We start from the raw sequence: 27,156 nt of genomic DNA, 5'->3' as shown, positions 1-27,156 counted from the left end.
AGATGTTTTTCTAGAAAATATCTGAGATGAAGCTAAAAATGTCTGGTAGGAAAACATGAGGTTTACGTGATGCCAACTCTCGCCTGCAGGTGGCAGTATTTCTAACTTCTACTACAGCATTGTTGCTGCCTCAGCGATGATTGAAGTCAACAAGTAAAAAAAGTAACAATTACCGTCATGCATGAACGTAAATATCGCATATGTTTTTGCAAATATCTAAATTAAAAGTTCAAAGGGTGTTACTCCTTTTAGCATCACTCTGTCGAGAGAACAACAACCTGTTGATTTACATTTAATTAATGAAGAAGAAGTTAAAGTTTAAATCAACTGTCTGGGTAAGGTAAGGTAGGTAAGGTAATTTTATTTATATAGCACATTTTCAGCAACAAGGCAATTCAAAGTGTTTTACATGAATTAAAAGGAAATACAAACGAAATGTCAAATGTCATCTAATATCATAAATGTTTTACATGAAACTTTACTCAGTTTTATTGACAACTGAGTAGTTTTATCACAAGAGCTTCAGAATTGTCAACATTGAATGATTAATATTGTATTGAAAACTGAGTCAGTTTCTCAACTGTCTTTCAAACTTTAAAATACCACAAATAGAAACGAGCAGATGTCATCAAACCACAGGCAAAGTGAAGTAGTTTAGATCGACTGAGATAAATGACAACCAAAAACTGATAGATGGCTCTGACAGGAAATAAAACATTTCAGATTACTGAAAAATGTGTAAGAAATAACTAAAATAATGATTGATCAACACTGTAATACATAAAAACACAAACAGGATTGATAACCGTCGCTTTAGTAAAGTAGAATAAAATTGTAAGACTTAATTTAAGACTTGAAAAAGTGGGAACAGAAAATATGTTGAAACTTCTGCTTTTTCTGACTGAAACCAGCTGGGAAGCACAGAAACACTCAGAAAAGAATTAAACACTGTTAAATTAATTTATTAGCTGTAATATTTTGTGCAGAAACAAATTAGACAAGGAGTATTTTACAAAAGGAAAAAGGAGTAAAAGTAATTTAAAAAGTACATATAACCAGAGTATAAAGCTATATTTAAATATGTATATGTTTATTTCGGCTGCACAGAAGGTGTGCAGGTCAGACGATGGGCTTCTTGTCCATCTTGATCGTCTCGTAGGTGTCTGTGGTGCGGGACGTCAGACCCTGCAGGACACAAACGCTGAAAAACTCACTGATGCAAGGTTAAAAACGGCTTTACGCAAGCAGTTCCTGCAACCAGACCGGGCGTAAAACAGCGACAGCCGGCTGCTTTATTCAGCAAAAACCAAAACAAAAACAAAAAAGTGACTGGCTCTCACTTTTCCCTCCAGTGCCTTTTGAAAAGTAATTTTTAGCATTAAAATAAGAAATCTTACCGCATAGATGCCTCCGCCTGCAGGCTGCTTCTGTAGGACGGAAACAAAAATATCATCAGGAGGATTCAGGATTTGGAAATAAATGTCCTAAATATCTATACCCCCCTCTTTGAGCTGCATTTTAATTTAATTTCATCTGAAAAGTTTAAGACTGAAAAACAAAAACATCAGCAGGAAGCAGGATCTGACACCAGGGTGACAAGTGGAAACTCTGAGTGTGAAAATAAATAATGTAGGTTGGTGGTCAGCTCGAGCTTACAGGAAACGATTGAGCTCTGAAGAAGAGCTACCACAGAAGTCACATAAATAAAATGGCACCCAATTCTTCAACACAAACACACAGGTTTTTACCTCTGGGTGGCTGCCGGATGCTTTATTCGATGGACGCATCTGAGAAAAATCAAACCAGAAATGTGGAAAAATATGATTTTTAAGCAAAAATAAACTGAAATCAGCTGCATTTTTAAACAAAACGATAACACCCGCACGAAAGCTTTGTTATTTTTAATGGGTCTTACCCTCAGCCTGCAGTACAGGACGGTGAGAATGATGCCGTACAGGATCAGAACCCCATCCAGGATGTAACACACGTTCATGTCTCCAGCTGCTTCTATGAACATCATCAGCGAATAAACAAACTCCCGATTCAGTAAAGACGGATCAACAGAGGGCTGGAACTTACCGGAGAAGGAGGAGAAGGAACCGCTTTGTTCGCTCCCTTCGTCAGAGAAACGTCGACGCGTCTGAAGAGCCTCAACTGAGCGACTGAGAACAGGAAGTGAAGGGCTCTCTGTCCGTTTTGAAGCTATGAAACCACACGCCTACCACATCAGCCATCTTCCTTCTCAGAAGTTCCTCTTAAAAGTGTTTTTTCAAGAAGCCCCCTGTCTCTCTATAAGGAGAAATTCCTGTTAGGAAACATTCTCAGCTCAGAAAACAGCTGACAAGACAGGACTTATTAGGAATAGATGGTTTAATAGAAACGATGTCTAAAGCACTTTACAAGCTACTGTTACCAAAAGGAGAAAACACAAATCTACATTTTTTTTCTTTACAAGTTTTTTTTCTTTTTTCAATTTAAGTAAAAACATTCAGAAAATTGCATCATCATAACTTAGGCACCTTAAAATGATACAAAAGTTAATTTTTCAAAATAAAAAAAATGGAGCCTGAAATAATTCTTGGCATGCTTTCCTTAGAAAATAAAAAAAATCAGGAGTGTTCATGTGAAACAGTTTATGTGAGAGGAGCTGTAAGAGGCAGTCAAGGTGCAGATCCTCCACGTCTGCAGAGAAAAGGTTGGATTAAAGCGGCACAAGGCGAGGCGGTGATCAGAGGAGTTACAATCGCTCGTCCGGTTTGGGACATTTATCCGTTTTTACATCAAATACACAAACCGTGTGGTCGTAGATGCATAAAAGCAGCTTGAGCAGAACTGGTTTCACCCTCAATAAGTGACTCCTGTAACCGGCTCCATTATGAGAAGTTTACAGTGTAAGCAGGTAAAAAAGTGACAATTTTAAAAATGTAAAAAAAACAAAATTACTGCTACCCGTTTAAAATTATAAAATTCAAACTCTTAATGTTTGCGTTTTTGCTTCAACGGTTGTTGCGTCTTCCTCAAACCACGGATTTTATTTAGTTTTTCTGCCATTTAACTCTTCCATCTTTAATAAAATGCTAAAAAAGAACTCAACATTTTCAGAAAAGCTTGATTTTATCACATATGAACACTAAAAATATTATTAAAAATATGGTTTGATGAGTGAAAATGTCCAATTATGAATTGCCTCTGCTTTTAGAAAAGCTGCATGATGTATTCATTCTGAATAATTCTCAGAATTAACGCACCGGATTTAGAATTTCCTTTACCTTCAAGTCTAAATTCACGTCTGCATCATAAGTGACAAAGTTGAACTGCTGAGAAACTCTGCTAAAAATATCTTTTTATATTCCATGCAAGGACAGTCAGAGAGCTGCAGGCACAGAATCAAGGTCTCTCATGGTTCATGCATGTACTGACCACTAAACCAAACCGTTAACGTGAACAAAAAACATTTAGTTGCTGAATTACAAACTTTTTCTTCTTTTGCGACTCAGATTGGAATCGGGGAATCTGCAGCCAAATATTGTTGCACAGCTTAAGCACAACAGAGAGGAATCCTGATGATTTTATGCTCATCTTATCTTATTTTTAATAATAAAATCAGCTGGAAAACCAACAAGCTCGGTCAATTTCTTTCTAAATCAATCTGTTTTGATTCTGTTTGTTCGATTTAGGGCCAAATTGGCCAAAATGAGCTCATAAAGGCTGAAAACAGTTAATTTAATGATTTAAATTACTTACATTTAGAATAATGTGATTAAAAATGCCACTGAGTCAGACGCTTCTGTTTATTTTGGGTGAGTTTCACCTACAGCCAGGAATATTTATGAGCAATAGTCATCAACTTCAAAAAGCCTTTAGTCGTTTAGCACATTTTGTATGGCGGATTAATGGATTTTGGTATTTCCAGTTGATCTGTTGGACCACCGCCAGACTCATGCATCCAAATGAGCTGCAAAATTAGGATGACAGTGTTATACACTGCAAAAACACAAAATATTATCAAGTATTTTGGTTTAATTTGTAGTGCAAATATGTTAGTACACCTGAAATAAGACGAAAATAACATAAATGTAACTTTTCGCCAAGATATAGGAGCTTGTTTTAAGTCAATAATTCCTTAATATTGATGTAAAAGCACTAGATCCACTGGCAGATTATTTCATGGGAAAAATATCTTTTTATAAATGAAATAATCTACTAGTGGAATATTTCAATATTTAAGGATTAATTACTTAAAACAAGGTCGTAAAAGTTACTTGTAGGTTAGTTTTGTCTTATTTCATGTTTTCACTGGAAACTAGTCCAAAAATACTTGGTAATACTTTGTGTTTTTGCAGTGCATCATGGGAAAATAATAATAATTAAAACAGCTGCATTATGTAGATCTGCTCTTCTTTACATAAAAACAATCAACTCACAGCACGTAATGCTACATTCTGCAGGTTAAAACAGTAAAAGCCACTCCCTCTCATATAAAAGCAGGTCCATGCGCTTTCGGAGAAAACATCGCCAGCGTGACTGACAGGAAGTGACATAATCTCCCCCTTCCTCTTGCGTGCGTGTGTTGAGTCACTGCTTCTCTGTGGTTCAGTGGTTAAAGAGAAATAAACCTTTCAGAGAGAAAACACCGGCGGCGAAAAGGCCTCTGTTTGTTTTTGTTTTTTTAACAATCATTGAGCCGATCACAGTTTGATGATCAAAAAAAAAAAAAAAAAAAGTTGCATTCCTCCTTCTGATTGGTTTCTGTCACAGAAGAGCGTGAGAGAAGGCTGTTTGCTGATTGGATAATGAAGCGTGTCCGTGTCACATATGGGAGGAGCGGCGCCGCTCACACCGACGTCTCCGACTGAAGCCGCATCACGAACTTGTGGCTCTTTGGGTCGATGAACTCCTCGCCGAGCCGCAGGAAGGGAAGCGGCGTTACCGTGACAACCAGGGAGAAGTCCAGGCGCCGCAGGGAGAAGACCAGCCCCTGCCGTAGGCCCGAGGTGACGGGCTCCTCGCTCACCAAAGTCCACTGGCGCCCCCTGCCGCTCTGCTGCTGGTACTGCATGGTGGGGCCCGGGGTGAGGTATCGCTCCAGGAAGGCCTGACAAGCAGAAAGAGACAGAAAATGTTGGACATTAATAAATTTATCCTTTCACAGAAATTTACCTTCCATCATAAAAATATAAAACACAAACATTCACTGTGGATTTATGGTAAAAATGTTCAGCAGGAAGGATGAAAAAAGGAAGAAAAGAGTAAAAATTTAAATAAAAAAGAGGGTGAGAAGGAAGGAGTGGAAAAAATAAACATTGAAGGAGAGAATGAAGGAGGAAAAAAAAAGAAACAGAAGAAGAAATGAAAGGAGGAAGGGAAATGAGAAAAGGACAGAAGGGAAAATTGATAACAAAGAGATTAATTAAAAAAGGGATGAAAGAAAAGAAGGAAGGAATGGAAAAAGGCAAGGAGGCAAGGAAGAAAAGAGTAAAAAATAAAATAAAATGAAGGAGAAGAGGAAGGAAGAAAGAACACATGAAAGGAAAAGCCTGAAAAAATAAGGAAGGAATAAAAATAGGAAGAATACAGAAAGACAGAAGGGAAGAAGAAATAACATGAGGATAGAAAAAGGAAAAATAAAGACATGAGAATTTAAAATCAAGCAAGGAAAAAGAGAGAGAATGGAGAAATAAAAGATACATTGAACGAAGTAAAGAAGGGAAAGAGGGAGAAAGTAGGGAAGGAAAAAAGAGAAAAAGAAAGGAAGGAAAGATAAGAATGAAAAACAAGAAATAAAGAAAGAATAGAAAATCAGACACAAAGAAAGAGAAGGAGCAGCATTTTTTTCTACTCAGACGTCGACGCCAATCCGATCGATAACAGTCAATGAAACTCTTCCACAGCGGCCAGAGTCACCTGGTCGCTATGGAAACCCCTTGTTCTCACCTTGGGCGTCATGTTGTGAGTGATGCAGAACTGCAGGTGCGTGAGGATGCTCTCCATGCTGTGGAAGGCCTGCTGCCGCGTCGTCCTCAGGTACTTCTGCATGGCGCGCGCCATCGGGGCGAAGATGGCCTGCGCCGCCTCCCGGGGGTCCATCACCTCCCGGGGGTGCTTGGGAGACGCCCCTGCCTCGTCCTCGTGCAGCCGCTTGATGTGCGTGAAGGCCTCCTCGACCGCCACGACCAGCCTAAACGGGTAACCATGACAACGACCGAACATGGGATACAATTAGGCCTAAACGACAAATCAATTAATCACATGGCAAATTAGATTCAGTCTGGTGCTTTGGTTTCAAGTTGAGCTTTTTATTTATTTTTATTTTTCTGTTGCTTTTCTTTCTTTATTTTTAATATTTAAAATGTCTTAAATGTTTATTACAATTTATTGATCTTTGTGTTCTTGTATTATTATGACTGTTATATTACTTGAAAATTACCTCCAAACAACCATATTATTTATTGCAATAATTTCTGGGACAGTTTATCTTCCAGCAAAATTTGTTATCATGACAGCCTTAGAAATAATTACAGTTAATTGTAGATAAATGGTTTATTACGCGTGTCAAACTCAAGGTTCATCGTAGCTTTTTAGGACATGTGTGTGTTTTTATATTATTGTATCAATCAAATCAAAGCAGTTTTTATCTGTTTACTGTCGTATTACATCAATCTGTTTGTTTTAATTCCGCGTGAAAATCAACAGGCCCCTGCATAATTGTGAGTTTATTGCAGATTTCCACAAAAATAGTCAAAAACATTTAAGTGACTTCTAACTCCCACCTGCAGGTGGCAGCATTTCTTACTTCTACTCCACTGCTGCCTCAGCCTTATTTTATCTGAAGTCTGTGATTAAAATGGCTAAAAAAAATTAATAAATATGACTTTATCATATTGCAAAAAATATTGCAAAAAATTCCTTGTAAATATTAAATTAGCACCACAGAATCTGAGTTTGTTTGGGAAGAAAATCATGAAAGCAATCCCAGAATCCTGGAGGGACTCATCAATGTGGAAAGATGTTCAGCGTTATTTACTTTAAGAAGTACTTATTGAATGATAGTAATATTTTAACAGTTTGTTAATGGGTTTCATCAATACACAATCAGGAAAATGCGCTTGTAACTGGCTCTCCAGAGATCATATTTTTTCAGAATCCTGTAATTAGAGCTTCAGATGTTTTGGATTTTCTACCAGCTTTGCACATCTAGAAATTGGTTTTTTTTTTCCCTTTGCTATTTGCAGAAAAGCTGAAACTCAGTCAGACTGGATGGAGAACATCTGCTAACATGAGTTATCAATTATTGGCACAGATCTGCAGCTGGATTTATGCCTGAGCTTTTCATTTAGGCCTAAGACATTGTGCAGTAGCTCTGGCTTTATGTTTACAGTTGTTGCATGGACAGGAAACAGATTTTTATTTATTGTTTTTATCTCTGCAGCTCTTCTAGAGTCACTGTGGATCCGTTTCTTGCTTCTCTTGATTGCGGTTCACTAATATTCTCTAACAAACCTCTGAGGTGTTCATTTTCACTGAAACTAAATGACTTACTAGCTGACTTATAACTTTAGTGCATCAAAGGAAATTTGATGCACTAAAGTTTATTTAGGGGTATTTCAGCAAAGGGTGCTGAATGCAAACCTTCCTCTTAATAATTATCCACTCCTAATACATATAATTAAATTAAGTACCCAATATATAAGGTTTTTTGTGACAAAGTGTGAAAAATTCAAGGGTTATAAACATTTTCTGAAGACACTATGCCTACAGATCAAGCCATTTATATTTCTGAGTATAATTATTTGTATTTAGTTGCATTTTTAGTCTTTCTACACCTTCCAGTGAGATAATATACTAGAACTGACTTATGAAGTTATGAAACCCTAATAGTCAAGTTAACCAGTTCATCTGAGGCAAGCAAAACTGAAACTGTGTGTTCCTCTGAAATGAAGGCCTCGGCTCTAAGTAAACAGAATAAACTCATCATTCTGGACTGTTGGGACATAAGCTAGCATGGCTTCTCCAGGCGGCAGACTGCCAATTAATCAAGCTTTTCTCCAAAAGAAAGAAAAAAAGCCTTCCTCGGAAAACTGTCTGATTCTTACAGCAGCCGTAATAACCAGAACATGTGAGGACAGGACGACCATGACTCATTTAAATGAAGGCTTAAGTCAGATTGTCGGAGTTTACATGATGGAAAGGCCTTGATATCCACAGCAGCCTTCATGATTGCTCTCTCGTCACTACATGCCCGTTTACTTTGAACAGGAACAGACTGCGGTTCTGCTCTCAGGCTTCACGCCATTGCTTGCGGTATCTAACCTGGCCTTGCGTTTGCGGATCCGGCGCTCCATCTCGGCCTCCTCGTAGTAATACTCGTTGTGGGAGTTGTCCCTCCTCCTGGCTGCCGCTGCGATCATGGCGCGCGATTGGCCTGTCGAGTTGTTGGTGGTGTTTTCTGCAAGACGACACATGCAGAGGGAGGGTTTAGAGGTTTGCACGACAGGTTTTCATCTATACTCAAAGCGAGAACAAAAGGGGAATAACGTCGTGTGTGGGAGAATCACAAGCAGGCTGAGGTGATAATCTCTCACCATCCAGGGAGTAAACCTTGAATCCGGTCATCTTCTTAGACAGGATGGACTTGGGAAGGTTGACCACAGCAGGGTTGTAGACAGAGAAGTCGTTGTAATACCGGTCCAGCACCCAGACGGCCGCTCGCTGGATGCTGCAAACAAATCAGAGGACAAAACCACTCAAATATCCGCTGCTATACTTTAGACATTTACAGAAGTGCTTCTGCATCCTTTTATGAAATAAAAAAATACTTTAATTACAGCCCTTTCCAAAGAAACATGAAGATAAAACGTCATTATCAGGATCAGAGAGGTGGAGGCTTCTCCTCTGGGGTGGAAAACGGTAGAAAAATAAACCGACTGAGGCTCAAAATGTTTCCTGGAACATTAAAAAACATTTAGACCAAACAAACTGTAGTAGTGCAAACTCAAGCTTCGCATGCAAGCTTTGAGAATTGATTTGATATTCTTGTGAGTTTCAGAGTGCATATCAAGCTTTTAGTAAAAAATCTATTGGTCAGACAAAACTTTTATTACCAAAATAAAAGCCATCAGTCAGGGAAAAAAACATCTTCAGGCATATTTCCACTTCCTGTTCCTTACAAAGATAGTTTATGATACAAAAATGTCTAAGAAAAATCAGGAAACGTGGAAAGAAAATCAAAAGATGCTCAACAATGACTGGAAACCTGCACAGCATCCCAATTAATCTAAATCCAGAGCAGGGGTGTCCAAACTTTTTGTCACTTCGGCTGAAATCATTTAGTGAAAAGGACTGGAGGGACAAAAAAAAGTTTTTTCCCCTCTTAATAAAATAAATATAAAATACTTAAACAAATAAAGAAGTCAGATTTGTTCTAGGTCCAAAACTGAAAAAGGTTTCTGGATATTTGCCTTATTGAAAATAACTTAGCAAATTCTCTAGGCATCGGTTGAAGAAAAATAAAACACAATTTAATCAATTGTGATGAATAAAGTCAGGATTTAGGTCAAACTGTCTGAAAACGCTCGCTGTGTTTAGCCAAGTTTATTAATTTAATGAAAAACTGACTTAGGTGAAGCAAAGTTTGTTTTTCAGTAAAAGTCACCGGTTCTAGAAAAGACAAAACAAAAGTGTGATTATTTAGAGCTCCTTTGTGTTATGGTGAATATTTTATTTTGTATGAAGATTTTTAGTAATTTTGTACTAATTAAAGATAGAAAGTCTCCATCTGCAGCTCTGTAAAAAATAAGAGACCATTTAAAATGATCAGTTCTCTGATTGCATATACGTTTGAGTAAAATGAACATTGTTCTTTTATTCTATGAACTACTGACAACCAGTTTGAAATCCCAAGCAAAGATTTAGTATTTAATTGCAGAAAATGAGAAATGGTTAAAAACAAGTTCATATCCATTTAGAAACAACTATACTAATGTTTTAAGTCAGTGGGAGCACTTTGGACGCCCCTCACATGGAGTATTCTGAGTGTTTCCAGGATCAGTCACTCACCTCAGATGACCCACGTTGTAAAACTTGCTGGCTCCATCCGTGCTGCGGACCACCTTAAGGCAAAAAGCCGGCTGCAGGTGTCGGACCTCCAGCAGCACCAGAGCCAGGTACTGGATGAAGAGCAGGGCGTCCACCAGCGAGGCGGCGTACTCCACAATGCCCTGGTAGTCCTCCTCTTTGGGCTCCAGCACCCGCACGCCGTAGAAGAGCCAGTAGGACGCCACGAACAGGAACACCAGCACCATCAGCAGGCAGCGGAAGACAAAGAACCGCGGCAGCGTGGCTCTGGGCGGGCGGAGGAACAGCGCCCACGAGGAGATGAGCAGGACCAGGAGCTTGAAGGCGAGCGAGACGTACAGGCCCTCGCAGGGCGTCCCGCAGGGCTTCAGGGCATCTCGCCACAGGACCTGAGGGAGGATGAGGAAGGCCAGCGGCGTGATGAGAGCGAAGAAGCTCAGGCAGCCTCCGAGCGCCGGGCCGATGAAGCGCTTGCACTCCAGTGGCGTCGACTCCTCCAGATCTTTGGTGACGCGGGTGAGGTCCTCGTTTGAGATGCTGTGCTCGGAGGTTCCCGTGACGACAGTGGTGGTCTCGCCCCAGTTATCATCCTGCAGGAAACGGGATCAGACGTTTTTTAGAGTTATTAAAGCTGGAAACTACTGATCAGGCCTGAATTTGACCTGAACTTTCAAAGACGCATAAAGATGGTTACAAAGCCAGCCTTTCATCACCTGAAGAACTAGAGACCAACATCCCAGCAAGATTTAGAGAAACTGAATACATATCAAGTGTTGAATTATATTTTATCTTTAGTTGCTTTAATTATTGCAACAGTGTCTTCATAGACTTTAAAATACTTGTGTTCGTCCATAAATCACTGAATACTTGGCACCAAAATATATCAAAGATGCTGTTGTTTTATCAAGTTTCCAGACTACTCAGGTCTTCTGGTTCTGCTCTGCATCCACAGAACCAGAACCAAAACATGGGGAAATATTTCACTTTTTATGCTGTTCTAATCTGGAACAAACTTCCAAAGAAACAGCAAAACTGCTGAAACACTGAGTTCCTTTAAAACAAGACTAAAAACCAATTTGTTTAGAGCTGTCTTTGATTTGAAAGAACTAAAACGATAATTAATATTTATGAGTTTTTTCTTGATGATTTTGATGGTGGCGTTTGACAAAATGAAACATTTATTGCTTGTTTCGTACGATGTTTTTATAAAGTAAAGCACTTTGAATTGCCTTGTTGCTGAAATGTGCAATACAAATGAACTTTATTTTTTATCATGCTTGAGTCGAATTTTCAGGCCGAACAAAATCTTTCAGAAGGCACCAACTGCCCACACTCTGCTTTAAGGAGGTCATATTACCCAAAATAAACTTTTTTATGCACTTGGGAGCCTGCAAGAGTGCAGAAAAGTTTAATTTTGTCTTTCTGGTGATGCGTAGATAAACCCTCCAGTTTCTCTATACATTACTATGTTTTTTTGTTGTTGTTTATTACGTCAAAGTGTTTTTTTTTGTTGTTTTTTTTGAAGAACTGCTAAAAAAAAATTTCTGGAAGTCTTTAAGACTGGAAACAAATATGTGATTAAGAAAATTACATTTCCATCCTTATTTGTAATCAAAAAGGAAGGAAAAACAAAGCCTCCTTTTCTCTCTATCCAGAAACAAACATCCCCCTCCTTCACTGGAAACACACCTTTAAACTCAAAGTAATTCATCTTCTGCATTTCGAGGCTCTGTTTGGCAAATGTCAACACCTGCCTCTTCCCTGCTGACAGCGACTGAAACCAAATGAGCGACTGCTCCAACAAAACACAATCAGCCGCTGATGGAGTTCAAGAGCCCACTCCTGAGGCCCCCTCAGCCGTCAACAAGTCTTTGTTCTGAAGGCAGACAGCTGTGATCGCCGCTTCACTCAGAAGCAGTGATAAGTCTGCAGCGTCGCCCACAACTGTGTTTACACTCAGATAAACATCTATTCAGGCTGGAAATGTATGATTAATCTGCATGGATAATTCCTGAGGTTAAACATTAATCACCGCGGACGTAGAGATTTAAAAACAGAAAGGTCGGTGAGGCTGACCCTGTCATCTCCTCGGGTCGACTCTGCGTCCAGCAGCGGCTCTCCGGGCGTCTGGATGGTGACTGATTTGTCTCCACGGCTGCTGCTGTCTCTGCTCTTGGAGCGGTGCCGTTCCCTCCGGTCCCTGAAGACCAAAACACAAACATTAACAGAGAAACTCAGCGCTCAGCAATGCGGCTTTCCCTCTTTTTGAGTCTCAATTGCATCATAATGTCAGAGCCAGAAAAGGAAAACAGACAGTGATTTGAAACAGTTGTTACACATAAACATTAAATTTTAAATTAGATGCCAAACATTTTCTGTTTTTGTTTGATTCAGTGTGAAAATAATCTTCAGCTTTTGATTTTCATATGTTCTTCTGGTGGCTTCAACATCCTTATTTTGATAGCAAATACATCAAATTTATGTAAAAATTCCTACTCAACATGCCGTCCATTTCTTATTTAAAGGGGTGGAGTTATTTTCCAGGCACACAGTTACTAAATTGTGCTAAAAAACTAGCACTATGTTACCTTGGAGTGTTATAACAATAATGCCCAGCATGACTAAAAAGAAATTTGACACTTTGAAATTGAGCGTCTGTCCCTTTAAGAAGCTCCTCCTCTTCCTGACACACAGTTACAGATATATTTAGTTACCTAAATAAGACGTAATAAATAGTTGTCATCACTTGGTACAGCTAAATATCATGACAAATCTTTCAGTCCATATCTTCCACCACTTAAACTGAATACATATCAAGTGTTGAACCATCTGTCCTCATCTTTAAATTGTAGCATTTTGTTTAAAAACGGTTTTGTTTTGACACCACAGCCTTTTAATGTATGTAGATCTAGTGAGAATCATAAAAAGGTTACTTTGACTCTTCTTCTTTATTCATTCCTAATTGGTGTCAACCAATTTTTAGATTTCCATTTGTATCAAAACTCCTCAAATACTGATCGTTTTTACACAAATTACCTTTGAAATCCCATGTTTTTAAGAACAAAATTGTTTTCTATAAATTTGCCAAGGAAAAACTGAATATGTGCTTCAACGTTTGAGTCGTTGTACCCACCTGTGCTTTCGGGAGCTTCGAGAGTGAGACGACTTGTACGAGTAACCCGAGTACTGCGACTCGTTGTCCATGTCTCGGGTCGGCGGTGAGCGGGCTGTACAAGCCCCGCCTCCTCCCCCCGCGCTGCGCCGCTCGCCGGCGCCTCCCAGCTGGATCTTACGTTCGGAGATGGACTTGGTGGAGAGAGCCAGAGGCAGCTTGAGCAGATCAACCTTGCTCCTGAGGGAATCTATCTTGGAGGCTGATGAAGATGGGGGAAGGAGAAGAGGGGAGGCGGGAGAGCACGGGGGAGAAGGGGCTGGGAGAGGATGATGGGTAGGAGAGTCACAGCGGGGGGAGAGATGATGTGGATCAGATCTGAAAGAAAAAAAAAAAAAGATTTAAATCTTACTTGAATCTTGTGGTTTTAAATGAACGTTTAACAAAAACCAGATGGACCAAACGAAGAAACGACCACCTTCTAATTTCCATTGAACTTCCTGCCTTCATTATGAGTAATGCTGACAGCTTGTTTTCCCATCGTCTCCACAGAGCTGTTTACATTCACGCTGCCAGATTAAAATCAGTGTTCATGTAAAAAATATGAGTTTCAAACTATAACAGCCTACAAAGTCCAGCGTCTCAGTTTCCGTATTTCAAAATCTTTAACTTACAGCACAATTCAAAATATAAAAGTGGGATTCTTCTGTTTTTTCCCTCAATATTAATATACAAGTAGAAAAAGAAACAAGAGAAAGTAGCTTCAGGTGAACACCGTAAGAAACAAGAGAGACAAGAAACAGCTAAAACAAAAAATTAACAAATAATTTTGCTGTCTTGTTAAGTATAATAAATTGTAAATAAATCAATCAAGTTTATTTCTAAAACACATTTCAGCAACAAGGCATTTCAAAATGCTTTGTCACAAAAACACACAAAGTCCCAGAAGACACTACATAGTCGACAACTGAGAAAACTAGTAAAACTTTTTGACTCAAAATGTCATGTAATATATTTTAAATATTCTAAATAAAACAGTGAAAAATAAAACCTCACTTACAAACAAAACTATAAATAAAATGTCCCTGTAAATAAAACTGCCTTTCAAAAAGTATCATCAGAACAGAAATGATCAATCTCTTTTCAATTTACCATGAAATTAATTGATTAATTCCATTTAATTCACAACAGATTTCAAGAGGGGTGGTCAGAATATGAGTAATTTTAATTATGCAGTGAAATGACCCTCTAAGAGTCTGTGTTTTTATACCCACAGTGGGACTCAGAGGTCTCACCCTGCAGACGGAGCCCTGTGTCCTCCATGGATGCTTACACCCATTAACCCCCTGAACCCAGGTTCTGGTTTCTCCGTTCCCGCTCAGATCTCATCCTCCTGGCCTCTGCTGAGGTTAATCATTACACCACTGTATCTCCCCTCCAAGACGTCGGCTCCAGCCACTGTTAGCCGCGGCACAATGGCAGCCATACTGGATTACGGTGTTTGCACTAAACTTGTTTGCCCTCGCTCCGGCTCACATTCCCTCCCTCGCGCCCCTGGTCCCCGGGGAAACGGGGCCTCTCTCCGCTGCCATGGGGATGAAACAGGGTGCTCAGATGAAGACAGTTGCCGTGGAGACCTGACCTCACGCCGGCCTCTGTCAGCCTGTTCTTCACACTGGAGGAAGGTCACCGGAATAAAAGTGGAGGCATGACGGATGTCGGCCTGTCAGACTGTGGTTAATTGAGAAAGCGGAGGGCGTGGCTTTGACTGGCCTCTGTGACAAACGGATGGATCACACAACAAGTCCTGGTCCGGTTTGGTGAACTGTTTCTTTGTGCAAAATCCACATTTTGCAGATTTTCGTACCTCCACTTGAGTCTCAAATGCTTCTAAAAAGAAAAAAAAAAAACACCCATCTATTTTTTTGGGGGGCAATAAGTTAGTATTTTTTGGTGTTTGGAAAATGAGCCGTTTCAAAAACCTACAGATTGTAACGTCACAAACTTGCAGGCACTGCGCATTACCTAGCGACCTCAGTGAAGTTCTTCCCGTCACCTAGCAACCCAAGCCAGTACTTTTGGTCAACTGGTTTTACCACTGTACAATGGCTGCTGGAAAAGACAGGCGGTTTTGTTGTTGCCTTACCATCCAGGAACTACTTGCTGAATTCTTGTTGGTTGTGCAGGGGGCTCTACTTCTGCTTTTCAAAGATGTACAGTTGTAAAATTGCACATCTGTTTGCAGCCTTGTTCATGTCAGAGTGTAAACATTGAGTTGGGGGTGTGGCCAGCAGCAGCTTATTTGAATTTAAAGTGACAGAGGCTCAAAAACAGCTCGAAATAGGCAGAACTGAGCAGACTAAAATCTCATTATCTAAGAGTGATTTTGAGCAAAAAATGTAATAAAGATGTTTAGTACAGCCTATCAATCCTTCCTAACTTGTTCAATGAAGCATAACAGGTCACCCTTAAAATCCTCTTTTTTACCAGCCATCAGTGGGATTCCTTTAGGCTTCCCAGTCTTCAATTAAAGGGGGCAGATTCCCCTATCAGGGATATCAAACTCCAGTCCTCAAGGGCCTCTGTCCTGCAACTTTTAGATGTGCCTCTGCTGCACCACACCTGAAAAGAATAATTAGGTCATTAGCAAGGCTCAGGAGAACCGATCTACACAGGGAGGAGGTAATTAAGCCATTTCATTCCACTGTTTTTTAAAAAAAATATTCACATCTAAACACTGCAGGACAGCGGCCCTTGAGGACTGGAGTTTGACACCCCTGCAACTAGTCAAAAAACTATTGATGAAGCACTTATATCATCCAGTGCTAGTCTGTATTCTCCAGTTAAGGGTTAATTGATTTCCAAATTAGTTAGCAATTAATTGGTTCAGCTGTATGCATCTCCCACAACTCTGAACTGAACAAATATTTTTAATCCCAATTAATAAATTGAGAAAAGAGAGGAGAAAGGTTTTGATTGGCCTCTGTGACAATCCGATCCGTCTCAGACAGTCCTGGTTCAGCTTGGTGAGGTATCTCCTTTCCATCAGTCTTTAAAATCCACTTCTCTGCCAGCCAAATGACGTTCAAATCCTTCTGTGGGATTCCTTTAGGTTTCCCAGTCTTCCATTAAAGGGGCCAGATTCCCTCATCCGAGACTGGAATCCTTCTCCAGGCCAGAGACGGTTCTGAAACCCTGCAGCTCTAAGCAAAACCTCAACACCATGTTTATTCCAAACCGCAAAACTCAAATGACTAACAGCCTGCTCCTCGAATGTAATGACTGGCTTTTATCTCCAGTAATCGCAGAGGAAGGAGCGGAGTCGTGTTGTGCTTTTAAAGGAGATTAGTGGCAAAGAATGTGGACACAATACATCCAGAACCGCATGAAAGCTATTCTCTGATCATCACAGTAAGAGAGGGCATTCTGACTTTTGGATTATGCTCAAATATGTGACGTAACAAATAAAAAAAAAATTATATAAGAAAGCAAAGATTCAGCACTTCTTTGCTTTAAATCACTGTATTGTAGTTATTTCCATCATCGCTAAAAATCTGATTTCAGTTTCACAGAGAAAACATAAATATGTTGATTCCTGGAGAAAACGCAATCACAGAGAAATAAAATAATTTACACACTTACCAAGTATTTTTTTTGTCTAGTTTGAAGTGCACTTGAAATAAAGAACTAAATCATAATTTCTTAATATTGATTAAAAAAGTACTAGTTTAATTTTTTCCCATGTTACAGGTCAAATAATTTGCTAGTAAAACTAGTATTTGATTCATCAATATAAAGAAATTATTTACTTAAAACAAGCTCCTGTATTTTGTTGGAAAGTTACATGAAAGTTAGTTTTGTCTTATTTTAGATGTACTAAGATATTTGGACAAACAGTAGACTTTGTGTGTTGTAAATTATTATGTTTCTCAGGGATTGATGAGTTTTCTCCAAGAATCAACATGAGAAGAGAAATCTTTAACAATCCTACAGTGATTTAAGAAAAGATTTTGTAAGAACAAATTAAATGTAAACATTGTTTTAATTAAAGGGAAGTTCAGCTTCTTCTAGTGGTTGAAATAGCCCCCATGTCCGGGATCCCTGTTTATCCTGCAGACTGGTGAAAATAATAATTAGGTAATAACTGCAGAAGCTGCGGCTGTGATTCAAAGCAGTGAAACATGAAGATGTAATACCTGTGTTATTAAAGCAGCATATTTAACTGTAAACATCTGAAATTCCTGCATTAAACAGCTAACGGTAGATAACTTGTGTCTAATGGGAAACTATTTCAGCGTCATGGTGCCACAGAATGAAAGACAATACTGTTTATTTGTTTTTTTTTGTTTTTTTATAATCGCATGTTATCTTTATTTTCTGGCATCACTAATGCAAGAAAACACATTAGCCAATTACTGATGTTTGATCTGCAAGACGCCATAAGATAAAATCTCGAAATCCACATTTGCAACTGGCTTTAATTATATTATGAATACTTCTAATTTAGTTACAGCTGCACTGACATTACCCAGAAACCCAGTTTTATATTAATAATATTGAGGTCATTTTCAACTAATATAACAATAAAGGCATAAAAAGGCAAGTGCATCTTCTCAAAAATTGAATAAACTTTAATTTCCAAAGAATATTAAAACACTGGAACCAGAAAATATAATAAATATCCAAAATAGATAAACAAAACGAGCAAAACAACAAACAAAATGGATTATGCACTCTTAACAAAACAAAATTGCTCTTCAAAACACACTAGTCATTAGTCTCAGACAGGAAAAACAGGCAAAAATACCAGTTAAGACTTTTGAAAAAATAAATCAATACATACAAGTGCAAACTAACCAACTACTTTGTAATGGGTGTCAAATGTTTGGAGCATTTTTCAAAATGATGGGTTTTGAATGATACTAAAAATGCAGCATCTCTTTAAAGATTGTGGAAATTATCGGTTCATTTTAATTTACCATGTGAGTAATTTATTTATTATTTCTTAATACAGAACTAAAGCAGAAATGTCTGCTTTTTCAGTTCTAAACATGTTTTTAAACAAAACATCCTGATACCTTGATCAACAAATTTAAACAATACTCCTAACTTCCCTTTAATAAACATCCACAAAGAGTGAAACTGTCTTCAAATAGACAGCTTAGCACATTTGTTAGGCTCCGTTCATTCATACAGCAGGCCTCAATGCTCCCTTTCGATGCGGTCGTTCACGCTTCCAAATATATGCGACTTGTATGTTTGTGATCTTGTGTGAACTGAATACGACCTTAAAGTGACCCACATGCGCAGTAATAACGTCACAGCTAGAGAGCCTACTCATGTTTTGCCAACCGCCATAAAATAGAAGAAGTTGCTCAGTGTTTGCGGAAGTAAACATGGATGCTAATGGTGTAGCATATCTTACGATTTTGAAGTTGATCTTATATGTTACTTGTTTGCAATTAAAAAAAAAAAAAAAAACGATTTTGAAGTTGTTATCTGACCTGAGCTAATATGTTACAACTTAATCCTCATTATCGTCCGCAATGGTTATTGTTTTTCTTCCGTTTACGCCCATAGACATAATATAAGTTTACGCCCATCAGGACGCAGAATAGTGACGTTTGTCGAGTATCAGTGACGTTCAGGTCAGATGAATGACGTCTATGAGATGAACGTGAATTTAAAGTACAGGTCACATTTGAAAAGATTTAATTCGTATCAGATTTAGAACCACACAGGCAAGTGACCTGGGTCGCACTAAAAATACAATCCATTTTGTTTGGACTGTCATGAAAAGATCAAATACGGGTCACATTAAGACAAATTTAAAAAAATTTTAAAAAATCATATTTGTGTCACTCCGGTAGCGTCATTCACCGAGTTGGTTTGATGTATGTTATCGCTGCTTTTTAAGAGAAATAAACCCCACTTCCTGTAAAAGTTGCGTCACAACATCCACATTTGACCCGCTGTTCACTTTAACGAGCCACAGATGCTACAGAAAGCTCAGCAGAGAGGGATCCGTCTTTGTAACCGGAGCCCGTCTCCAGCTTACACGCTCTCCAAAATAACAAAGGCAGCACTAAACAAAAGAAACTGGTCGGAAGAAACAAAAAGAGCAGAGCATTACGCTATTTCGATCAGAAATGTTTAAAGGGCTGTAAATTCGGGCAGCTTAAAGTAAACAGCCACATGCTTAGCTTGGTCTTAAATAAGCTGAGTTAGACGGTTATGCTCAGTTCACCTGTCTGCCACCTTTATGGAAGCCTGTAAGTGAGAATATGACACAGCACTTGATCTACAAAAGGTGTGGTCCACTGCTGGGAAGTATAAGGTTTCCTATTCATCTGTAGTTTGGCCCAGTTTAAGGAACTCACTGGAAATCCTCATTTAGAGTGCATTCACACCAGTCCTGTTTAGTCCGTTTTAATAGAACTCAGTTTCATTTTCTTAAAAAGACTGATTAGTGACTTGTCTAATTTCTAATGCAAATATTTTAGTACACTTACAATAAGACAAAACTAGCTTGCAAGTAACTTTTCAGCAAGATGTACAACCTTCTTTTAGGTGAATATTGCATTAATATTGATGAAAAGTACTAGTTCCACTGGCAGATTATTTCATTTACAAAAGGAAATTTTTCCCACGTTACAAATGAAAAAACAAGTAACGTGTTGAAAAGTACTTTTAATAGAGGCATGTCTTATTTCAAGTGTGCTAAGATATTTGCACTAGAAACTAGATAAAAGTACTTTATAAGATTTTGAGTCATCAGCTTCGTAAGAGAATAGCCTTACTCATTTTATGTTTTGGCTAAATTATCTTTTGGCGTGAAGATAACTCTTTGCAAAAAAAAAAAAAAATGTTTAGGCCGTTGTTTTTTGGGAAGGTGACTATATATGAATGTCAAGCGAATGGAGATCTCTCCAAAAGCAGGAAGCAGACTATAGCGCAGTGCATTCTGGGTAAATACAACCAAAGCAAACACACAGGTCTACCACTAGCAGGAGAAATGTCACAAAACACAAAAAAGAAGTCCTGCAACCGCTGAAATCTGACACTACTTGATTTTGGTTTACATTTCGTGAAAAAGGAAGTTGCACTCAGAAGTTTCCTTCAGTAGTACGTTGAGCAGCGCCCCCACAGGCGAGGAGAGGAACTGTTTTTAAAGGTTTTGTTCATTTGACACAATGAAAATGTAAAAAATGTTGCGATTTTGATCCCCAGTTGAAACAAGTCCACCTGACTATCAGGTGTGAAAACGCCTTTACACTTAAAGCTCCAACATCAAGTTCGCCCTCTATGCCCACAGGCTGGTCTGAATGCACCAGCATGTCCAGTAAAACAAAAACTTCCTGCGGCATGTACGTTTTTCTCCTTCCACACAAAGTTTCACATCACTTCACCACATCATTAGCCAAACAGAGGTGTACGTTTGCAGTTCAGCTGAGTTTTTCTGCTGTGTGAAAATCCAGAGTGGATTCACTGCAGTGATCTGTGTGTGTGTGGTCCACAGGCGGCTTCCGGTCGGCTTGGTGACACGGCTGAGTAGCTTTATAGCTCAGACCAAAGGGTTTGCATACAGTGTAAACAGAGGAGCGCAACAGTTTCTCAAAACAGATCTCAATATAAAAACACAGAACCTCATCAAAATGTCCCCTTCACTTACATTCCAGTTTTAACCCTAAAGTAGCAGCCGAGGCAGAAAATCTGACAACAAATTCAAACGGCACAACTAGCAGAAAAACAATGAACTGTATCAAAAAACCCACGGGGTAAATACCCGCTGCTTCAAAACCAGCAATTTACTAATTATAATGTTTCTACAGCTGAATGTTCCTTCAATGAGAAGCCCTAGTAACCACACTGCAAAAACTCAAAATCTTACCATGTACTTCTGGTCTAGTTTCTAGTGAGAATGTCTTAGTACACTTGAAATAAGATAAAACTAATTTACAAGTAACTTTTCAGCAAGACATAGGAGATTATCTTAAGTAAATAATTCCGTAATATTGATTTTTTTTAAGTAGAAGTTCCACAAGTTTATTTTACATATGACATGAAAAAAATGTGTTGTTATAAGTGAAATAATCTGACATTGGAACTAGAACTATTTTTAATTAATCTCAAGGAAATAGTGACTTAAATCAAGAGAAACTTACATCTTGCTCAAAAGTTATTTGTTAAGCTGGCCAAAAGAAGTTAGACCAAGTATTTCCTGGTTGGAAAAACAAAGCCATAACGCAAAAAACTTAAAGTTTTATCGCAACATTTTAAGGTACTACTGTGATAACGATCAAGGCGACAATAAGGATTATTTAGTAGGTAACTGTGCAGCTGTGACTGCATGACACAAATACTGCTCTTGAAAAACATTCCCATATGTAAAACGTTTCTTTAGGACACCAGTCGCATAAAGAAATGTGATTTTTATCACTAAACTGCACACTGTAACTGCACATTTATTTTGATATTCATCAATGCGCTCATTAAATAAACTGTTCTGGATCAGCTGCAGTTGTCTGTTTTCTTAGGCAGACCTGTGAAGACACTGTTGCAGTTATCAAAATCTAAAGATAAACACATGGGACTTTCTCTAGATATTTCTGTGATTTTAGTCTTTTAACCCTGGAAATATTCCGCCTGTGACAGAAGACCGACTTTGTAACTGTCTCTATGTGACTCTAAAGGTTCGGGTCAGAGTCCATTAATAAAATAGATAAGAGTAAAACCAACAATCCCAACAGATTTATCAAGACAACAATAAATCTAAAGTGTTCTAAGAAATTTATCACAATAAATGACAAACTATACGATAACTAATCAGTCCTAATCAGAAGTGGAGATTTAATGGACATTATTATTACAATGTTTGATGTCAACAGAAAAAAGGTGAAAGATTTTGAATAAAAACACCCTAGAAAACATAAGCAAATGCATCGCTTAGCTCTTGTTGCATTCCATTTAAACAGATGCATTTTTTTTACAGCCTCGTTTGTCCCTGAAGGTAAAAAGAAATGAAGCCGTCATGAAAACGCTGGGAGCTGCTGGCACAGGGACAGCAGCTGTCAGGGAGGAACATCTCTGAAATGACCGGCCCCGCTTGGCAGCCAACTGTGAAAATAAGCGTGTACACACACCCAGGCTCCATCAGAGGAAGAGGCTCATCAGCGCAGGCCACACACACACACACACACACACACACACACACACACACACACTCACACACACACCCACACACACACACACACACACACACACGCGCGCGCACACACACACACACACACACACACACACACACACACACAGATTATCGACCACCACCCACGCCTGGCTGGGACAACATCAGTGAAAACCAGAGATAAACTGGGCAACTGCTGCTGTCAGCTTTAAAGCTTTTAGGTTTAGAAAACTTCAGCAGGTGTGCCGGTGACTAAACCCGTCACATTAAGCAATAAATCAATTAATCACATGATAAATTAAAACAACAGCCATCATTTCCATTAAAGAGTTGCTTGGTTTTAATTTTGTTGGGAAACAAACATTTGAAACTCAAAGCAAAATGGTTGAGTTTGCACTACCTGCCCCTTTTGCATATTTTCCAAGTCTAAGCTGAATGATTATTTGAAATGTGATTTCAGTTACCGAGACTTCATAATACATTTTAATTACTAGTGTTTTGTTTATTTTGGATATTTGGAATTTTTTCCAGTTCCAGTGTTAAATGTTTTTCAGAAATTAGGTGTGTGAGCGATACTTAGAATCTTATCACAATATTTTGAAGTACTATTGTGATAATGATAAAAATTATGACTAAAAAAAACTATATATTCATTCTTTTTAGGTAACTGCACAGAATTCATGGCACCACAGGCATAAATACTGCTCTTGAAAATCATTCCCATCTAAAATAAGCTTCTTGAAGTCGTCACTTTACTGAAAGAAATGTGATTTATACCATTAATCTGCATAGACACTTCATTTGATCATATTTTCTAATTTACTGATACTATTGTGGAGAAAATAGTAAAAAAAAATTACATTTTAGGCAGTTTTTAACATTAACCGGAATTTATCATGACAACAATAAATCATGTCTTATATGAAATTTTTCACTATAAATGATAAACAGTACAATAAATGCTCACCCTTATTAGAAATTAAAATGTACTTGCATTAATATGTCATAATTATTATTATATTAGTTGGAAATGGTGTCAAATTGACAATATTATAATTCATCACAAGAATTTCTGGGCCAACTTATCATCCAGCAGAACTCCTACAGTGAGATTTATTCCACATTGGTGTCTCGTTTTAAAAGTTCCCCCATGCATTTATCTACAAATCCCAGTAAATTACTGCACAGAGAGACAGGAAGTGGCTCAGAGAGACAGGAAGTGGCTCAGAGAGACGTGATGGATGTGGTTCAGGCGAATCTCAAACACCACTAACTGACTGATATCATCCGATGGAGGCATTAGATTTGCTCCAGATGAGGGTAGAAGTGAATTAGAAGTGCAATAAAAAGGATTGATAGTTTTAAAACTTTTTTTTCCATATAAAACTTTGTACACCATGTAGTTCATTTGCATTTATTCCCCTTTACTCTGACACCTCTAAATAAAATCATGGGCAACCAAATTTGTACAGAAGCCACATAACATAATAGTGTTATAATGTTTTATTCAATCTGACAATAAATAAAGCATCATCATGCAGACTAGTGCTGACAATTAGTTTAGTAATGAATTAATCTATTGACTATTCTGACAATCAATTCATTTGATCAACAAAATTTCAGTTAACCACTTAAATCTTTTTACACAATATTAGAAATACATAAAAATATGCAAGTAAATAAACAAATTCCTGTTTTTAAATAAGAAAATAATGCCTAAATGCAATATCACAGCATTTCTTTAGTGAACATTTAACCATTTTTTTAGATTAAGTGATTAGTAATAATAAAATGTGATTAATAGGGATTTTTTAAAAAGAATTTGAACCAGGTGAAGCTAAAACTCTCCCGCTTGAGGAGTTTTGGGTTGAACATATTTACAAGTAAAGGTTTTTTGTTCATCTTCAATTCAAAATGTATGTATTTTTTTACAAGTTTGGTTTAATTACTGCTCTGACTGTGTTGTTATTTCAACAAAATTGCATTTTTGAGTCTGCATACTTCAGTTAATCAATTACTGAATTAGTTGACTAGTATTTCAATAATTGATTAGTCACGATTAATCTGATTAATCGTTTCAATTCTACTAGCCTGGCACAAGTCATGTAGCAAATATGTTGAGGAAGATGCTCACAGACAAAAATATAAGTTTTTTTTGTTTTTGTTTTTGCAAATACATATAAAGTGCACATTGCAAATTTTCTAGAAAACACCATTTCCTCTGTGAAACACGGTGGTGGCAGCATCATGTAGTGGGGACCCTTTTCTTCAGCTGGGGAAAGTCAGTGGTAAAGCTTTCACAACTTTTAATCTGATTTATGTTATTTATAAAGAATGGACAAAAAAATCTATTTTTTGTCAAGAAAAACACTTGTAGCTGTTTCAGAGTGACAAACGATTCTAGAAAGTTCTGACTCAGATGAGCTGAATCCTAATGTGTGGCACATTTATTTTTTTTTCCCATTTTAGTAAAAATGTCGACACGCTTCACCTTCCTTCCACTTCATAACTACTTAGTGCTGAGCTGACACATGAAATCCCAGAAGAATACATGAAAGTGCTTGGTTGTAATGTGATAAAAAACATGTAGGAAATTAAAGGGAATAAACTCTTTAGCAAGGCATTGCACCACAATAATTTACCACAGAATTCCTAATTAAGTGAAACATATTTTCCTCCATTAATGTAGATTCATAAAAATATATTTGTTGTGAAATACAGGAATGAAATAAGTGCCAGTAATGATGATGAACTCCATTTCCTGCCTTAAATGCGCCACATCTTCATCTTCCAGAGTGTAAATTAGTATTCCTTGGACAAACAAATGTAAATATAAAATCTAAATATCTTTTTTTTTTTAAATATATTAAATAGTAAGTTAGTTTATTTTTTATTTATGCATGCAATATCTTTACCTTTTAATAATTCTAGGTTCATATTGCTCAGTAGGAGTTACAGTTCTGTACTGATATTTTTCTGCACCTCTACATACAAGCAGGCCTGTCGCAATAAGCAATAAATCAATTAATCATATGATAAATTAAAACAAGCTCAATAATCTCCATTTGCATGATTTATTGTTGTTCTCTTTTCTCTCTCTTTCTATCAAAAACTGGATGACAAAACTCTTCAGTCTGGTGTTTTGGTCTCAGCTATCCTCTTTTTGAAGGACAGAGATTTCGTAATTCATTTTATTTGTTGTTCTATTTACGATAATTTCCACTTGGACAACAAATGTTATTGAAAACGCATCATTTTGAAAAATGCTGCAAACATTTGACACAATAAGAAGTTGGTTAGTTTGCACTTTTACTTATTTTTACAAAAGTCCTAACTGGGAGTTTTGCCTGTTTTCCCTGTCTGAAACTAATGATCCATGTGTTTTGAAGGACAATTTTGTTTAGTTGAGAGTTCATAATCCATTTTATTTACTGTTTCGATTGCTTTACTTATTTACTTTGGATTTTTTTAATATATTCCAGTTCCAGTGTTAAACGTTCATCTGAATTTAAAGTTTATTAATATTTGATCATGTGTTCTTGCATTGTTACACCATTACCATCATATTACTTGAAAATGAAACCAAGACAACAACTTTATCGTTTAACGCAATGATTTCTGGGACAATTTATCGTCCAGGCCGACATATTACAGACGATATTTTGAATATTTCGGATCGATTAACCCTCCTCTACCCATTGAAGCTGGGCCTGTCTCTCTTTAGCAGCAAAATGATCCCGTTTCGGTTTGAATTTCAGACCCATGATAACAAAAAAGAGACAGAAGAAGAAGAAGAAGAAAAAGAAAAAGAAGAAGGTTTCTGGAGGTATTTAGCTCCTCTAACCTGCATCATTCATTCAGCACACATGCACAAAAGGAGAACTTACTGGGAACCAGCAGCAGCATTTAGCCCAGTATCAAGAGTTGTGGCCGCTATAAAATGCGGGACAAAGGGAGGTTCTTTCAGTCCCCTTGATCCAAAAACCTCCGGTCCGTTTCTCTCCGGAGTCCAGACCGGGACGTCCTCCTGAAATGAATGGATGCACTGGAGGAAAATTCAAACCCTTCGGCCTACAACCGGAGCGGACGCGCTCATTCCCTCCAGGCGCATCTTCGTTTCTGATCCCAGGAAACCCGAAGACCGGGACCAGAACCAGTACCGCGGAGCTAGAGCAACAATAGGGGGGCCGACGAGGATCCTAAACTTCCCTGCGGTTTGGGAGGAGGAAAAGGGGAAAAAAGGCGACCATCGCGTCCTGCAGACTATTGTTTGTGGGGGTGAAACCGGAGATCTCCAGCGCCACACAATCCTCCCCGATTCCCCCCTCCGCGGAAACATGGAACACAATCCCACATCCACGGAACCTCCTCACACATTTTCCACAGCAAGAAGAAATAATACAAATACTACTTACTTATTCCAGATCGTCCATTCAGGTATTTTTCCCCCCTCACTTTCCACTTTCTCTCTCCCACTCAACCGAAGCTCCGTGGGGCCCCGCCTCCGCTCCGGATCGGCCCCTCCCCTGGTCCCCCCCCCCCCCCGGGGACAAACGGGGTCCAGGAAACGGTGCTGCTCCACCGCAACGCGTTAAATTCCTCATTTGAAAGGAATGCGTAGTTTGACGTCATGAAATACAATTAATATCTGCATAAAGTTTAGGGAGTGGGGCCCCCAATGACCCACTTTCTTTAACGCAACATATTATGTTATATTGGCTAGATATTAGTTTATATCCATAAAAATATTTATTTATTCCAATATTTGTTTTGCTTTAAAACAAAA

At 38.2% G+C, this 27,156-nt stretch overlaps 2 protein-coding genes across 4 annotated transcripts; both read right to left on the bottom strand.

Annotated features, from left to right (window-relative positions):
• Window positions 1–1,014: 1,014 nt before the first annotated feature.
• Window positions 1,015–4,050, bottom strand: LOC106940992 (high affinity immunoglobulin epsilon receptor subunit gamma-like). Its single transcript, XM_015023894.1, has 5 exons — window positions 2,080–4,050; window positions 1,916–2,007; window positions 1,749–1,787; window positions 1,398–1,427; window positions 1,015–1,185 (listed from the first exon to the last, which is right to left on the bottom strand). The coding sequence occupies exons 2-5, from the start codon at window positions 1,991–1,993 to the stop codon at window positions 1,120–1,122; spliced, it is 213 nt and encodes a 70-aa protein (XP_014879380.1). The 5' UTR covers window positions 1,994–2,007; window positions 2,080–4,050; the 3' UTR covers window positions 1,015–1,119.
• A 621-nt stretch (window positions 4,051–4,671) lies between these two features.
• On the bottom strand, window positions 4,672–26,905 carry LOC106940990 (vang-like protein 2). Of its 3 annotated transcripts, none has more exons than XM_015023892.1 (8): window positions 26,786–26,905; window positions 13,208–13,564; window positions 12,151–12,274; window positions 10,057–10,664; window positions 8,583–8,716; window positions 8,311–8,446; window positions 5,935–6,178; window positions 4,672–5,095 (listed from the first exon to the last, which is right to left on the bottom strand). In XM_015023892.1, exons 2-8 carry the CDS (start codon window positions 13,276–13,278, stop codon window positions 4,835–4,837), a joined length of 1,578 nt encoding a protein of 525 aa, XP_014879378.1. In that variant the 5' UTR covers window positions 13,279–13,564; window positions 26,786–26,905; the 3' UTR covers window positions 4,672–4,834. The 3 variants fall into 3 exon arrangements, with proteins under 3 accessions (XP_014879378.1, XP_014879377.1, XP_014879376.1); XM_015023891.1 differs by lacking the exon at window positions 26,786–26,905 and adding an exon at window positions 26,258–26,426; XM_015023890.1 differs by lacking the exon at window positions 26,786–26,905 and adding an exon at window positions 14,482–15,036.
• Between the last annotated feature and the right edge of the window lie 251 nt (window positions 26,906–27,156).

This window comes from Poecilia latipinna, unplaced genomic scaffold (assembly GCF_001443285.1).
Source record: "Poecilia latipinna isolate Pla-1442-1.1 unplaced genomic scaffold, P_latipinna-1.0 Scaffold3444, whole genome shotgun sequence".
Taxonomy (NCBI): domain Eukaryota; kingdom Metazoa; phylum Chordata; class Actinopteri; order Cyprinodontiformes; family Poeciliidae; genus Poecilia; species Poecilia latipinna.
Note: the sequence above shows the minus strand (reverse complement) of the source record. Positions and strands in the feature narration are given on the sequence as shown.

What these genes read in the sequence shown, in the direction of transcription:
- LOC106940992 (XM_015023894.1), bottom strand. Translation starts at nt 1,993, where the DNA reads ATGAACGTGTGTTACATCCTGGATGGGGTTCTGATCCTGTACGGCATC. An exon ending in TCCTGTACTGCAGGCTGAGG is followed by an intron (nt 1,788 to 1,915) that starts GTAAGACCCATT and finishes GATTTTTCTCAG; the next exon opens with ATGCGTCCATCGAATAAAGC. An exon ending in CATCCGGCAGCCACCCAGAG is followed by an intron (nt 1,428 to 1,748) that starts GTAAAAACCTGT and finishes TCCGTCCTACAG; the next exon opens with AAGCAGCCTGCAGGCGGAGG.
- LOC106940990 (XM_015023890.1), bottom strand. Translation starts at nt 14,525, where the DNA reads ATGGGTGTAAGCATCCATGGAGGACACAGGGCTCCGTCTGCAGG. An exon ending in CGACCCGAGGAGATGACAGG is followed by an intron (nt 10,665 to 12,150) that starts GTCAGCCTCACC and finishes CGTTTCCTGCAG; the next exon opens with GATGATAACTGGGGCGAGAC. An exon ending in CAAGGTTTACTCCCTGGATG is followed by an intron (nt 8,447 to 8,582) that starts GTGAGAGATTAT and finishes GTCGTCTTGCAG; the next exon opens with AAAACACCACCAACAACTCG.